At 42.2% G+C, this 17246-nt stretch overlaps 1 protein-coding gene across 1 annotated transcript; it reads left to right on the top strand.

Moving 5' to 3' along the window:
* The first annotated feature begins 1166 nt into the window (after positions 1 to 1166).
* LOC146866722 (uncharacterized) lies at positions 1167 to 7377 on the top strand. The gene is made up of 2 exons (XM_085600819.1): positions 1167 to 1434; positions 1691 to 7377. The coding sequence occupies exon 2, from the start codon at positions 3165 to 3167 to the stop codon at positions 7089 to 7091; it is 3927 nt and encodes a 1308-aa protein (XP_085456945.1). The 5' UTR covers positions 1167 to 1434; positions 1691 to 3164; the 3' UTR covers positions 7092 to 7377.
* Positions 7378 to 17246: the final 9869 nt, after the last annotated feature.

Genomic DNA, 17246 nt, shown 5'->3' with positions numbered 1-17246 from the left:
CAGCACCTAGCTGCCACGTTAATGCACCGCTGTTTATATTCATCCTGAAATGCTTAGACAGGCTATTGTCCGCATATGGTGCCTAGTGTGCTGTCTAGGTTTGCAAAAAATATGGATAAAAAAAGGGGGGCCTAACTTTACGTGGCGGTCTGACTTTTTTCAGCACCTTGCTGCCACGTTAATGCACAGCTGTTTATATTCAACCTGAAATGCTTAGTGGATTATACCGTTTAATTCTCGACACACGAAGACATACGTGGTATTGTGAGTTGTGGCGGGAAACTGTCGGGTTTTGGGTATAAAAACGTGAGGTCTGCAAGAACATTCAGGCTGGAGCTCTCAGGAAAGCTACGACGCTCCAACCAACGGCGCTGGTGACACCTTCATTCTCCCACCACATCGGGCGCTTGAAAAGCTGAAGCCCCTGAAAGATTTCACCACCTGATGACTGAGCACCGTTTCCATTTATGAACATGTCTGAGGACCAAGAATTGTTGGTAAGAAGATTGTTTTATGTTTTTTATATAATCCTCTAGCTCTTTTTGAAGTTGCGCTTCTATTAGCGTCATCTCTCAAAGGTTAAATGCTTTTTTATCAGGGATGTAAGCTTTTTTTCCGGCTCAGACTGTCACACTAAGACGAATTAGACCGAAGTCCCGGGCAATGTTCTAACATGTGGTTCTAATTAAGTCTTTCGCTCCTCTGTCAAAAGGTTTTAAGCAATAGATAAAATTAGGTGAAACTCGGGGTGTTTTGAATTAACTGTAACTGCTAGTCAGGAACCGTGAAAGATGCATAAAAAAAAAAAGTGTGTGTGTGTGTGTGTGTGTTTGCGTTTTGTTTTTTTTTTGTTTTGCCGGACCCCGTCTGAAATGCTCTAGCATGTGGTTCTAATTCAGTTTTTCACGTCGTCGTCAAAAGACTTTTAGTACTGTTACAGCAGCTGGCATTTTAAGCAATAGGAAATATGACATGACTCTCGGTGTGTTTAGATTTTGCACATGCTCTTACCTCAAAGACTATCTGCTCATTGATCCGTGTTTTTAAGTCAAGGACTAGTCCGCCTCCTTGCTTTACAGATCATGATTTAATAACGCTCGAGGTCTTAAATAATGTCACTATATAGCCTGGGGCCAGCGAGCTGCGGCTTGAAAAGCAGCTAATTTGACAACTAAGGTCTGGGTCTATTTCTGCGGTCGTGTGTGTGTGTGTGTGTGTGTGTGTGTACTTTTGTTTGCATGAGCTTGTAAATACGTATAGCGGTGCTTTCAAGTAATTTAATTTAAACCAATATAGGAAATGTGTTACAGCTGTTTGCATTTTTGTCTTCGCAGGAAGTGGCCGAGGCGGCAGACGCACTTTTATTCGACACTGCGCTTGAAGGCCCTAATCCTATCGCAGCCAGTCAAATTTGCGGCTTCAGCGCGCATGCTGGTAAGAATTAATTCTCTTTTCTACTGGTAGTATGTTCTACCATAGACCATGCTGATGTGCGCGTGCTTGTGCGTGTGTGTGTGTGTGTGTGTGTGTGCTTGTGTGTGCTTGTGTGTGTGTGTGTGTGTGTGTGTGTGTGTGTGTGTGTGCGTGCTTGCGCTGCCACTCTCAGTCTAGTTGTAGCACTGATGACTATTGAGGACTCTTCCGACTGTTCATTGCTTGAATTAAAATTGTGTTTTTTGCTCTTACTTAGATAAAACTGATGATGCAATCTCCATCCAACACGTGCAGCAATCAAATACACAACAACCGGTTGTACAAAGGAGTTCAAGGTTGCCGCCTGACGATCTGAAAAGCAAAGGTCAGAAGCGTAAAGAAGCGAGGCGGCGAGGGCCACCACAAACATTGCAGGGTGGTTTTGGGGGGAGTACTGTTGGGGGGCCTGCATTGCATGAGTTTCCACCGGTGTCTGTAAATGGTGGCGGTTTGAGAAAGAGACACTCTGGCTGTAAAGAAAAGGGTGATCAAAAGCGCAATAGGAAAGCGAATGCTAATGATAACAATTCTGCTACTCTACAGACCTTCCAGGTTTCGAATTCAAACACGCCTACCCCTGGTTGCGTTCTCCCCAGCCGAAATTCAGAACAGATTCTAGGTGTCACAACGCACCCTTGCAGCGATACTCCGGTATTAGTGCACCCCCCACCTACTCCTACCCCCAAGTCTCACTCTCAACCATCAAAGAACTTGCATGCGCAACCAGCAAACGCCATTATTCCCCCCGATGAACAAGAAATAATTTCGCTGCTTGACGATGATGACTGTTGGGGGGAAAACGCGAATGTACCCGTTCAACAAAACAGATCAAAAGCAGGGCCAGCTGTACACAGCGAATGCTCCAAGAACCCACGCTCACAAGGGGGGTGTCACACAGATGTTACAATAGGAGGAGGACCCGCCATCACCAGTCCCCCAGTAAGGTTCGCACCAGGTGCTATTCACCATAATTTAAAGACTGAAATTGCCCACAGTGCTGCAGCAAACGGGGCGTCCGCAGCGGCGCTACAAGCTCCTAGACATAACCCCACACCACCCCTAAACATTACCGCAGTAACATCAGCATGCCACGATATTTTACCTTTAATAACAAACCTTAGGGGAAGCACTCTTAACACAGCATCTATCTGCGAAGCTATTATTTTTGCTTTAAGTAATCGTGATACAGTAGCTCAGATACAAGCCATTGAACGCATCAAAGCTGGCATCGTACGTATACAGCAAAATTTAGAGAAATCACTTTCAGCTGCTTTAGTAACTGCTCAAAATCAGCTCGAGTCCTCTGTCTCCTCGCGCGCCATAGATGATGTCCTAAGTGTCAAAAAATCACTTAACGTTGAGATAAAGACACCACTTGACCCCCGCAGTGGGGCTGCTGCTGCTGCTGTTAAAGCTTCACTTCCCAGCGACGCGGCTGTACTTCAGGCAATTTACGCAATTTTTCCCCTAATAAATACCCTAGAAGGATTAGGCTTGAACTCTGCACCCGTCAGTTCATCCGTTTTTAATGTTCTACGTGTACAGGAAGCTTCCGGACATATCGGCGGCATAACAGATGTCAAACTAGCAGTAGAGGACGTGATCCAAAATACTCAGACTTCGCTCGCATCTATTTTAGCAGATGCCCAAGCCAACCTTGATTCCTTGAGTCTCGACTCGGGAAACTGATAATGACCCCCAAAGAGCATAGGTCGCCGAGAAGGTCTGAAACTACAGTCGCCAAACGTAAAGAGAAATGGTTAGCCGCTAAAGTAGTCAGAAATCGGTTAGCCAAAAACCTAAAAAGAGCCAAAAACCATTTGAGAAATATACGCCGTAATATTCAAAGCAACAATGGGTATTTACCACCGAGCCCCACGCAGTTAGAGCAAACACCTCAGAGAACAGCTGTCGCTTGCGATAATTCTAGCATCAGTAACAACCCTGCGCCGGTGTTTTTAGAAAGCGTGCGACAATATCAAAGAGTTATCAAAAAATTTAGAGCTATAGAATTTTATGAAGAATTTCGTTTTGTCAATCTTCATCTCATAGATTCTATTAGACTGGCCCTAGAAGCGGTTATTAACTCTATCCAACTGCTGCTGGACCAAATGGCCCCAGACATAGGCCCCAACGATTATGTACAAATTCGCCTGAGCGGCGGTGGTCTGGCTAACTCTTTTTACACTCGCAGGCTACCGCATCACGACCTAGATGCCTCAGATTTCTTAAACAAAATTGTTGACATGATGAATAGCAATGCAGAGATTCTGGGGTCACAAAGTTTAACACTTGTTGTGACTGTGATAAAAAGTAGGGGCGGCGGTGCCAGACGGGCTCTAAATTCTGTATTGTTTACTAAGATCATTCAAAAGAAACGTCGATGGTTGATTGATTTGAACAACACAGCTGGAAATTTGTGCCTGGCGGGGTGTTTGGCAGGGTTATTGGCTCACGGTCAATCTACGGATAGAACGTTGACAGAGCAGGCACAGTTAATGCACGATGCCCTAAACATCCCCCCAGATACGGATGTCTCTTTGCAAGACATAGAAGCATTTGAAAATTACTTGGGTGTGACGATTAAAGTATTATATCACGAAGGCGGCTGGCGTTATTTCACCAGCGGTACCGCCAACAAATCTAAAATTCTGTTTGTTCTTTTACATGAAAGCCATTTTTACGGTGTGAAAGATATAAAAAAATTCCTCGGCGCTAGGTATTACTGCGAATATTGCCATTCGGCCTATACCCACAAATACAATCACTCGTGCGCAGACTTCTGCAAAGCGTGCGTTACGAACGATTGCCATGACATTGCCAACGATCTCCAAAGGTGTCCGCGGTGTCGACTGTTTTGTCGTTCTTCGGAGTGTTTAGAGCGTCATCGTGCTTTAGCCGTGGCGGGGGAGGTGAGCTGTCTCAGCAAAAAGTTGTGTGATTCGTGCGGTCTCTACGGCCCCGAAAGTCATGAATGCGAAGGCCTTGAATGCGGTGTCTGTAAAGCCCGGGTGTTTTCATTTGATTCACATCTCTGCTTTATGAGCAGACTCAAACCGCCGACCAAAACAAATGATTATATATTCTACGATATGGAGTGCCGTCAGGAAAATATCATTCACGAGCCAAATTATATTTTTGCCAGACATATTAATGGTGAGCCTACTTGGGAGTTTTCAGGTCCTACATGCGTCAATGATTTTATCAACACATTCATTACACCCCGATTTCAAAACTATAGTTTTCTCGCACATTTCTCTAAAGGATATGACTGTTATTTTGTAGTGAAAGCTCTAGTGCTTGAAAAGGTGGCAATGTCACTGATCACTCAGGGAGGAAAGCTCATGTGCGTTACAACCAAAGTACTCAATATCAGGTTTATAGACTCTATAAACTTTTTGCCCATGAAACTCAGTAAACTTCCACAGGCAATGGGTTTCCAAGAGTCTAAAGGGTATTTCCCGCATTACTTTAACACTTTGCAGAACCAAAAATACGTTGGTGCTATGCCCTCAGCAGAATTTTACGGTGTAAACTATATGTCACCCTCTGAGAAAACAGAATTTGTGTCCTGGTATGAATCGAACAAAGATCGGGAGTTTGATTTCCAGAAGGAGCTGTCTCATTACTGCCAACAAGATGTGAACATTTTAAGAGAGGCGTGTATCCGCTTTAGAGAAGGCGTCATTGCCATGTCTAGCAAGCAAATCTTGGTGAACCCGGGTCAGGCCAATGAGTATGCCTATGTTGACTTCATCGACCCCTTTCAGTACATCACTTTAGCTTCAGTCTGCTTGGCGATGTTCAGATTTTGTTTTTTAAAACCTTACACATTAGCGTTGCTACCTCGTGATAATTATCACAGACAGCAAAAGAGATTCTCAACACCCGCTATTCAATGGTTGATGTATTTGGAATACAGTGAAAAAATCACCATCCGTCACGCTTTGAGGGGCGGGGAGCTTAAAATTGGGTCCTATTTTTTAGATGGTTATGCCAATATTGACGGGGTCCCTACTGCCTTTGAATTTAATGGTTGCTTTTTTCACGGCTGTCCAATTTGTTACGCCGGAAACGATTTTAATAAGATGACCGGTTGTACATATGGTCAGTTGCTTAACCGCACAACTATTAAACAGGAGTTTTTAAAAAGACGCGGCTTCAACGTCAGAAGTATTTGGGAACACGCGTGGCGTGAGCAGTTAACATGTAATCTAGATCTGCAGACTTTTATCAAGGATCGTGACTTACCCGAGCCCTTGAAACCGCGTGATTCTCTCTACGGAGGACGAACCAACGCCGTTACTCTTTATCGAAAGGCCTCTGGTGATGAAAAGATTTTTTACTATGATTTTACCAGCTTATACCCCTTTGTTAACAAGACAAAAGTCTACCCTGTGGGACATCCTAAGATCCTTTATAAAGATTTTGGAGCCCCTCAAATGTATTTCGGTCTAATCAGATGTAGAATTCGTCCGCCTAGAGGACTTTTTTTCCCGGTGCTTCCTTACAGATTCGAGGGAAAACTATTATTTACCCTGTGCCGCTCCTGCACAGAAGCCAGACAGACCTTCCGGTGTGATCACTCTGATGACGAACGTGCTCTGACCGGCACCTGGTGCACCGTAGAAGTGAATGTAGCTCTGAAAAAAGGCTATGTGATAGATCGCATTTATGAGATATGGCATTTTGAAAATGTTTCTAGTGATCTGTTTACCGACTACATCAACTTGCACCTTAGAGACAAGCAAGAAGCTTCGGGTTACCCCCAGTGGTGTAGTGATAATGCCGAGAAACAGAAGTACCGGAGGGAATATTTTCAGAAAGAGGGTATTCGATTGCGCTCTAATAAAATCCATGTGAACCCCACTAAAAGACAGATTGCTAAACTGTTTCTCAACTCTCTATGGGGAAAACTGGGGCAGAGAGAAGACCGCTCAGAAACTACTCTAGTGACAGAGCCGGATGAATTTGATCAGTACTTTTTTACTTCCTACTGCGAGGTGTCATCTTGCGAGTTCATAGATGATGATACCGCTTGTGTGTGTTGGCGGTATACCAAAGAACATTACCCGCCTTCATGCAACGCTAACATATTTATTGCCAGTTTCACCACCGCTTATGCTAGATTGGAGTTGTACAAGCTCCTGGAGTTGCTTCAAGACCGCTGTCTTTACCACGACACAGACTCTGTGATTTTTGTGAGCAAAAAGGGCGATGTTAACCCTCCGGTGGGTGACTATCTGGGGGAACTCACTAGCGAAACACCTCCCGATGAACACATCACAGAGTTTGTTTCAGCCGGCCCCAAAACCTACGGTTACCGCTTATCAGGCGGTAAAATCTGCTTGAAGGTGAAGGGGATCACCCTCAATGTTCAGAACCGCGAAAAAGTAAATTTTCAAAACTTAAAAGAGCTGGTCACTCAATATGCCAAGCACGCCGAAAGAGGTGAATGTGTTCCAGAAGATGAAAGCTTAGTAGTGCAGCACCCCTGCATTGTGAGAATTAAAAAACGTTGGGATATTGAGACACGCCCGCTTCGCAAAACGTTGAGGGTTGTATATGATAAGCGCGTTCTTAAAGAGGACTATAAAACCCTGCCCTACGGCTTTTAAGAGTTATGCAGCCTCTGTGTAAACACGGGGCTAGCGAGAAAAAGGACTTTCCGCTTTTGGTGTGTATAGTTTATTAGAGGTTGTTTAAAGTATGGATATTAGATTGCAACATCCGTTCTCATGCATCCTCGCAGGTCCTTCCAATTCTGGTAAAAGTTACTTTGTAAAAAAACTTTTGGAAAATGCGCATCAAATGCTGACCCAGCCACCCACCAACGTAGTGTGGGCCTATTCCTGTTGGCAGCGGCTCTATCAAGAACTCGCGCTAAAGCTTCCACACCTCAAATTTGTCGAGGCGCTCCCCGCCGCCTTAAATGATGACATTTTATTTCCACCCTCTAGTGTTAATATGTTAATTGTAGATGATCTAATGGCCTCTGCTTGTGACAGCGGTGAAATTGAAAAAGCTTTTACTCAGTATGTTCACCATCGTAATCTTAGCATTTTATACATTGTGCAAAACGTCTTCTGCCAAGGTAAGAGCTCACGAACCATCGCTCTGAACACCAAGTACATGGTGCTTTTCAAAAACCCCCGAGACAAGCTTCAAATAACGACTCTAGCCAGACAGATGTACCCGGGTCGCTCTAGTTTCTTTCTAGAAGCCTTTGAGGACGCCACTCAGAGCCCCTATGGGTATCTTTTTGTAGATTTAAACGCCGGCACGCCGGAGGATTACAGATTAAGGACCGGGCTTTTCCCACCGGATCTTCCTGTTGCTTATACTCTAAAAAAGTCCTACCCGGCTATAAAAAGAAGATAAATAAAAAGCAGCGCTCCAGTTTAGAGCTCCAACACACTCATGACCATGTCCAGCCGGATAGCGCGCAATCTAGCTCTTTTAAGACTGTTGGTTTCATCATCCCCACAACAAAGGAAAGCTCTTCTATGCTCCGCGTCTGACGATTTAGTAGCAGCGATATCGGAGATAGCCCTAAATACCTTGAAGGGCAATGTCCCTTTGAGTCCTCAACAGATCCGAGTGCTTAAAAAGAAAAGTAATCTTGTTAAAAAACTGAGCAATAAGAGGATCTCTATTAAAACAAAAAAAAGTCTTGTCAAGCAGTCTGGGGGCTTCATAGGATCGCTGCTAGGCATTGCTATCCCGCTTCTCTCGGGCCTGCTGCGCCGCCGGTGATGGCTCACATTGAAAAAATGTATCTCGTTCCTAAACATCAGCTAGACAGAATGCGGAGTCCCCCAAGCGCTGATACCGACATTAGAAAATCAGCCACGGATCTGTTGGACGCTGAGATGCGCGAAATTCTTCATCGTAGTGATTTACCGGTGCACGAGAAAGCTAAGCTTTATACCGCTATCCTTCAAAAGTATCTGAACTTTGTCCATCATGGTAAAATGGAAAAAGAGGGCCTGACTTTATTCATGCCTGAAAGTCAAGAGCCACCCGTTTCACCGGTCAGAGAGCCAGAATCACACGCCTTTAATCTAGTTAATGAAATCCTTGACAACGTTAACCCCCGGCACAAAAAGAAAGCAGAATTACTTCTTAATAAAATTCATCAAAATAAAGACATCGCTTTCTGGAATGATAAGGGGGAACTTCTTTATAAAGGTAATGTTATACGTGGTTCAAACCTGCATGATTTGATCAGAGGCGCCACCCAAACACACTCTTTTGCAAATAATAAAGCGCCTGTCGGTTGGGATGCCTTCATGCAGAGCCTAGCAGAACTGAACATTCCGACATCGGTGCTAGGAAATGGTGGTCATCGTATCCACTTAGAAGATTTAAAGAACAACGCCGTTGCACCATTTGTTAACCCTTCTCCCCCCGCATCACCATTTTCACTGACCCCTCGAAGAGCACCGACGCTTGCCCTCCGTGATACCGCTGACAATGCTCACGAACCCGTAACAACACACGGCCAAGCACTCCCGCCAAAAAAAAGAAAACACTTCGCGAGATTGCCATGGTTGTCTGTTTAGCACCCGTGACTTATAATAGAGACCTATGCTTTTTACTGGGTAACTAAATATTTTTTTATGTAAATACCTCATCTGTATCACAACATATAGTTTTTGTATAATTTTATGCCCGGTGGCCATACTGCGTATTACTGGTTGATGTTAATACGCTATGGTTTCTTGATTTTTATGTACATCATTTTGTTTTCAGTGTTGATACTGTGATTTATATGCCAAGGTGCATAATGTATTTGCTAACTACGGCTACCTCATTATTCAACTATAAGCTTAAATATGTGAATTCTATATTTATATATGTATTATCGCTATCCGTGATTATTATAAGTTAACAACGATAAGCTGTGATTCTTCTTTTAAAAAATGTATGTAACTTCCGCATATTTGATGTCTGCTGTTGATACTGTGATTCATATGTCTTGGTTTATAATGTATTTGAGAACTACCGCTACCTCACTATTCAACTATAAGCTTGACTATGTGTTTTCTATACTTTACAAATGTTTTATAGCTATCTGTGATTATTACCGGGTACCAAAAATATGCTGTGATTCCTTTTTTAATGTAACTTCCGCAGATTTTATGTGTGCTGTTGATACTGTGATTTATATGCAATGGTGCATATTATATTTGATAACTACCTCTACCTCATTATTCAACTATAAGCTTGATTTTCTTTTTTTTTTCTATTGTCACTAAATGCTGTCAGTATATGTAATTCCATATAATGAAACTGTAATTACATAAAATGTGATTTTCTGTTATGTAAAAAATGGTTTCAATTAAATTGTAAATATTGACCCAAAATAAAACTTCTCCGAGCTTTCATTTTACATTTAATAAAAGCAATTTGTTCTAAAACGCGTTATTATTCTTTTCAATAATGTGATGATGGGAAATGTATAAAATATCATTTTAATTCGTAGCTGCACCCCATATATCCGATTACTGAGCCCCCATAAACACGCCTAAAGCAAGACATGCCCGGGCATGCCTGGTCGATTTATACGTACTGAGTCCCCCATAAACATGCCTAAAGCAAGACATGCCCGGGCATGCCTGGTTGTTTTACACGCTTTATGATTTCATCGCCGTATCATTTTATAAGCCTTGATTCACAATTCCTAACTTATCGTTTTATACGCTTTATGATTTCATCGCCGTATCATTTTATAAGCCATGATTCACAAAATAACGACCTATATAACAATAAAATGCTATAATCTTATCAATACGTTATAAGGACCGATTAAAACCCCGATTAAAATCAGACTTGGAACGCGTCCAATATAGACACACGGACCAAAGGGGCGTGGTCAAAGGGGCGTGGCCACCTGTCAAAAAATACATGGTGACGAGTAGTATACAACCTATACTACTAATATAACATAGCCCAGAGAACTAAATTTGAAGCTTTTGCGTGGGTAAATTAAAAATATACATAAAAAAAAATATATATATATATATATTTATGTTTCCAACAACAACGCTCCAATAGGAACATTCAGGAGTCCAAAGCCATTTTATTGTGCCAAGCAGATGCGTTTCGGCGAGAATTCGCCTTTTTTCAATGCTTGTCTCCACTGGGGGTCTAATGCTATCAGTTCTTTAATTTATTTAACAAGACACACTCCCAGATCTTTTAATCCTTCCAATCTCACCAAAACGTGCCTGCTTGGCACAATAAACGGGCTGTGGAATCCGCTGTGTGCTCCTGAATGTTCCTATTGGAGCGTTCTTGTTGGAAATGTTAAATGCGTGCAGCCACTGGCACGCTAAAGGAGGCACCTTATCTGAAAAGTGTTCGGCCGCCACTAGAGTGCCATTTGGTGATATATACCAAAAGTGAAGCCTGCGTATTTGAAATGAAAATTTATATTTTCAGAATTCATAAGCCAATGTTTAGATGAAAACGGTCAAATTTTCCAAAATATATTTATAGCTGATATTTGATTGATAAAAATCAAACTAATTTTATTAACTTGGGGAAAACGGCACTGCAGCATGTCTACTAAGTAGTACCCATGTAGAGGAATTTCACATTGGCAAATCATGTTTTCCATTATTGCTGGCGACCATGCCTGATGCACGGAGGTGACCACTGCTGGTAATCGTCCATTTGGTGGCCACTAATATATTCTTTTCTGATGTTGTTGCTACTAGATCTCTAAAGATATTAGTAGGTTGAGAGGATTTTCGCTGAACATAAGTAGCTCTTATTACAGAAAATGTTGGCGACCCCTGCTCTAGAGGTTTTCATAGTTCAAGTTTTTGAAGTCGAATTTCCTTAGTTTTAATTTTGTTGTTCTCGTTCTTCTTGAACTTTTTGTTCTTGTTATTCTTGTTCTTTTTAATATCTTCTTTCTCCTTACTCTCCCTCTTCAGCTCCAAATAGCAAAATCAAACTTGACTCTGTGAATTAGTGGTTTGTTCAGTCTCAGTTTTTACTCTCTTCACCTTCTCTGCAATTCCTGATGATTTTGGATGATATCAACAATGGAATTTCTGCTCCGAACTTTATCTAGGGCTCAATTTTCCTATTTAAGCTTGGCTACAGTGCGGGCATTGAATATACTGGTTGTATATGCCTCTACCCACCTACTGAACAAACAAACAGCCACTAGGGTATACTTTAGGCCTTTGCACACAAGCATTTCAATAAAATATATTTGTAATCTCATACATTTCCTATGTGACTCATTGTCACACTAGCTCTACTACTAACACTTAACTGCAGGTGAGTTACACATCTTTGACACAAAGTATCTGTTATAGTTCTGAAATGGGGTTTGAACCAAAATCTTGTGAATGTCCTAACTGTAGCATCACGTTCAACATGTGTGTGTCCATGTAAGTACCTTGCCATTGCAACCACATCAGATCTATCAATATAAATCTTCAGTCACTTGACATCTAAATCTCATTATTATCGGTTGAAGATTCGGCTTTCTCTCATCTTTTCTATTTATCCTCTGGCTTTTATTGTTCCCTAAATTCATCAAGAGTCTGAACTGACATTGGCAAGAAATTATTGAAATTTTCCATTTCACATTCAGATTTTTCATTTGTTCCCAATGTACCAAAAACAAGAGGACAGTACTTGGCAACCTCATCTACGAAATTTTTGCCCATTAAAACTATGTTGTCTCCACTTGTGTATGTGTGTGTGTGGCACATTTAGCGACAGCAATCTTCTTTGGCTTCAATAGATCTGTAATTCATGGGCCATTTCTAATAGGGGTAGCATCGGATGTCAAGAAATCATTGAAATTTGTCATTGATCATTTAAAAACTGTATTGGCTATCTGTATAAATTGTAACAGCTTGAACGCTCCAGCCAGGCACTTCTGAGCAATCTAGACTCTGACGCCCTTTTGCTTGAATCCTGGCTAAGGTCCAACATTGATACTGTTGCTCCTTTGGCCTCTCGCCCCTCATGGAGGATTCACCCTTCTGCTCCATGGTTTAGTGAACCTCTTAGAACCAGTAAAAACATTTGTAGAGGTCTTGAAAGGAATTGGTGGAAACACTACTCTCCTGAGGACAGGAAGATCTATAAAGCAGCCCTAAAAGTACATTATAAACAAGTGAGAGAGGCCAAGAAAAGTTTCCTACATAATGAAATTGAAATAGCCCATAATAAGGGTAAGGACATTTTTAAGATAGCAAAATCTTTCATCTCCCCTAGGGCAGCCAAAAATGATGCCTGCTGTCTGCTGAGTGGTCCGAGCAGGTAGCAACATCCCTCCACAATAAGATTGCTCTGATCCAACAGTCTTTTGACAAAGTATCAGTGGAGGACTTACTCGTCTATCAATCCTTGAATGAAGAATTATGTTCCTTTCAGCCCCCAAATGTGTTAGAGTTTCCTGAACTGCAACCAGGGAAGTCGCTTAATCACCTCTTCAGCCTTAAATCAGGCTCCCCCAGAGATGCCTGCCAGTTAAACTAGTAACACCTTTCCCTCCCATTATCAATTCCAAAGATCTGGAAGCAGGCAAAAATTCTGCCTCTTTTTAAAAACCCTACTGCAGATCAGACTAACCTGAACAATTACATGCCCATCTCTCTCCTCCCGATCTTCTCTAAGGTCTCAAAGAAACATGTTAACTAAGCATTTTCAGAATACATTGAAAATAGTAACCTGTTGCATAACTTCCAAGCTGGCTTCAGGTTAAACTACAGTATAGAATCAGCCCTATTGGAAGTTTCTGAATACACTAAGGAGAAACTCGATCAGAGTGGCAGGGCAGCTCTTGTGTTACTTGACCTCTCGGCGGCTTTTGATGCAGTTTCGCATGAGAGACTTCTAGCCAGGTTACGAAACTTGGGCATGGGTGGGACCGCCTTGGCCTGGATGATGTCATTTTTGAAAGATAGATCGCAGGAAATATGGACACCCCCTTTCTCATCTACCATGCCAAATCTGAACGTGGGAGTACCACAGGGTTCCTTTCTTAGCCCCACCCTCTTCAATATATATATGTCACCTTTAGCATCGTTGGTAGAGGAAGATGGAGTTAAGATTATCTCCTACGCCAATGATATACAACTGATCTTCACGTGTGAAAAAGGAGCAGATTTTGTCAGAGACATGATCAGATCCTGCTTAACTAAGGTATTAAACTGGCTAAAAATAAATCAGTTAAAAAGGAATCTGGACAAATCTAAGATTATGTTTTTTGGGTCAACCGGCAGTGAGTAACTGGAGCACTTGGTGGCCAATGGAGTTGTCTCCACGCCCTGTTAGCCCAACAAAGGGTTACAAAGTTGGGCATTGTCATAAACCAATGCCCTTTCCATGGGCCCCCAGATTCAAACACTGATTGGCTCCTGTTTTGTCATACTCCACATGCTAAAAGAAATTCTCCCTCTGTTGTGGGTGGACACGAGGAAGATCGTTGTTCAGGCTTTACTGACATCAAGACTGAACTACGCTAAAAGCCTGTACCTTGGCCAACCTGACTATCTCACACAGCGTCTACAAGTAGTGCAGAACACAGCGGCCAGAGCGATCCTTAGACCTAAGCCTAGACCTCACATGACTCCCATTCTTAAATCTCTGCACTGGCTCAGAATGAAAGAAAGAATTAGGTTCAATGCCATGGTGATATTTTTTAAAGCACTCCATGGCCTAGGTGCTGAGTACCTTAAGAAGCGTGTTATCTGCTACACTCCATCAAGGAACTTAAGATCCTCTACTGCAGATCTTGCACACCTTCCCAAAATACACTTAGCACGCATAGGGGGAAGATTCTTCGGGTTTCTGAGCACACAAACATGGAACAGCCTACCTGCCTCATTGAGAGCCTTAGCTGGCCTGGCAACGTTCAGAAAACACCTAAAACCTGCTATTTTAAGATATAGTCTTAGCTTAGTATCCTGCCATTATGTCCACCTCAGCACGGATTCCCATCTTAGCACCAGAACACTCTAACTGGAGTAGCTGTTTTGCGCTATATGAAATCCCATCATTCATTCATTCATTCATTCACTCACTCAATCTATTGGTGCAACATGGTCTTCTAATTGGCATCAATTCTGCTACTTGTGCTGAAGATGCATTACATGTACTATGATGCTCCCACAATATATGCTATTGTACAAACTGCATATGTGTCTGGAAGAGTTCCATAATGGGCTCTCAGACAAGAACCATCTATAAATAAAATCCAATCAGCCAATTTGAGTGGTATACCTTGACTATAATGTCTTGGTGCTCAGCTCTGTCACATCAATACAATCATTGTCACTTTCATTTATTTCATCATCGTGCTCCCTCTTTGGCAGTGGTAGAATTGTTGCAGGATTTAGGGTTGATACATTTAATTGAAATGTTCTCTGCTGCCAGAATTTTCTGTTCGTACTTAGCTAAGCAACTGTTAGTAGGAAGCTGTGTGTGTATGAACCAGCAATGTCTCAAATGAATATGGAACCAACACAAGAAATATGCATCCTATCAAAATTGTCTTACTTTGAACAATTGACAAAAAAGTCACCGTAATGCTCTTTATTCACCCTGACTGAGCAGTGGCCACTGGGTCTAATGCAGCAGAAAAATACGCAATGGACCTTCCCCTCCTCCATGTTGTTGAGTCAAACAAAAAATTCACACCCTTCTCTTTCATTTGTTCTTTGTCACCGTTATTTCTGATGACCATCAAAAAACAAACGGTACCAGAGCAAAAGGGTCAGCATGTCCTTAAGTGTGGCATTGTTGTCTGATTCTTCGTCTAGCTGCAAAACAGAAAAATCCTCCGAAGAGGATGTACCAGCCCTGCCAGTGTCAGACAGAATTGAGATATAATCATTGGAATCAAACAACAAGAGAGAGAGGGTCAAAACACACTCTTGGTCCCCCTGGGAAAGTACTATTAAACAACGGAAGAGTATGGGAAAAAAACTACAAAAAAGGGGAGTAAAGCCAGTAAAAAGAAATCAAACAGATTTGTAAAAAGAGCCATCACTCACCAACCTGGTTGATGACATGCTTCATCATTGGGCTCCCACCAGGGAGGTCTAATACCTCCCCAGTGTGCTATTACGCCTGTTTACAGCGGAGCTGGTGATTGAATGTGACGTGTGTGCAAAAAAATGTGTAAAGTGAGGTAAACAATGACAGGGTTTTAAACCAAAATACTTTATTGTGGTAAACCCGGCATTATTTAAAAAAGGGGATTATAATAACTAATTGCCAGATCTGGTTAGTTATCCCTTATAGTGAAAAAATAATAATAAAAAATGGTCACCATGGTTCTGCCTTTATAGCGTGTTTACCAGGCAGTCGTCAGGACCCCACTGCCCTGGTGGTATGCACATGCTAAGGTTCACCTAACCGTTATCAGTGATACTTAACCCCTTCCATGCTGCGCAGATTCCGCCGCTGTGCTGACGGAATCTTGCGCGGGCGTGGTCATGACGGAACGGTTCCGTCATGAGCACAGCTCAACCGTGGCTCATGACGGAACCGTTCCGTCATGAGCACCGAAGGGGTTAAAAAACTCACGGTTTTTGTTACTGGAAAACTTCAGGATTTCTGAAGACAATGTGGCTGCAAATGTAAGCAGAGACACAAACAGACAGATATACATATGCAGTTTGCAAAAGACACAATACATAATTCAAGAGCATGCCATCATGTCATACAAATAAGACTGGCGAATAACTCCCTTCACCATGTCAAAGTACCAGAAGTTGGTATTTTAATGAAGGCTGTTAGATTCAAACTTTTAAATTTAGCAGAACCAGGATACTTAAAAGCCCATTGGTCAAGTATCTAGCATCAGTGGATAGCTTACAAACCTTTGTTGTGCCCAAAGTGCTTTGAAACATTAAAAAACTATGAATCATAAACAGCATGCGTTTTATTCAATTAGTTCTAAAATACGCTACTGCCTCGCACCCTTCAATTCCAGAGCGTTCTTCGTGGTAATTATTCCGTAAGTAAAGAAGAAGAACTCAACTTAAAAGTCACGTAACCAAAAAGCCCCCAAGGATGTCATGGAAAGAAATCAGAGACTCCAAAAGTGACCGTTAGTAAAAGCTTATGGTGGAGCAAACACAAGGTCAACTTACTTAAAGCTATAATAAGCCTCACATCATGGATCCAGGAGGGGGGTGCGCACTTATAGTCACACTCTAAAAAAAGTAAGTCTTAAAAAGTTACCTTCAAAGAAGTAACCGACAAACAGGAAAAACGCTAGTTGTGGAATCGCACAAACACACTTACTACATCAAAGCGCAGCACCCGCCAGAACACCTAGAGTTCCCTCTATCTCGGATCCCGTAGATGCCGGTATTGGTTGGTTTCTTGGTTTAAGTATCGGAAACAACCAATAGGTGCCCACAAAATCCCATGTCACCTGTTTGTGTGAGGTGCGGAAGTGAGGATGTAGCGAGTGATGTCATTCATCACGTGACCTTTCAATAGCCAATGGTAGAGAATGGCAAAGGGAAACTAGCTTGGAAGCGCTAGAGCTCTAACCCCGTCTATTTTTCAATCACTGTGGGCTTTTGAAAATGTGAAATAGACGAAGTCATAAGGAAGCAGCAGAATGGTGCAATAAAACAGGAGCAACGAAAACGAAAGGATATGTATATGCGCCAGGATTTGTGCACATGATGTTCAATAACCAAGGTCTGGCATTTTTGGCGACACGTCAGTATGACATCAGTATTGTTTCATGGAGAGGAAAAAGTCAAAGTGGAAGC

This window comes from Triturus cristatus, chromosome 1_2 (genome assembly GCF_964204655.1).
Source record: "Triturus cristatus chromosome 1_2, aTriCri1.1, whole genome shotgun sequence".
Taxonomy (NCBI): Eukaryota; Metazoa; Chordata; class Amphibia; order Caudata; family Salamandridae; genus Triturus; species Triturus cristatus.
Note: the sequence above shows the minus strand (reverse complement) of the source record. Positions and strands in the feature narration are given on the sequence as shown.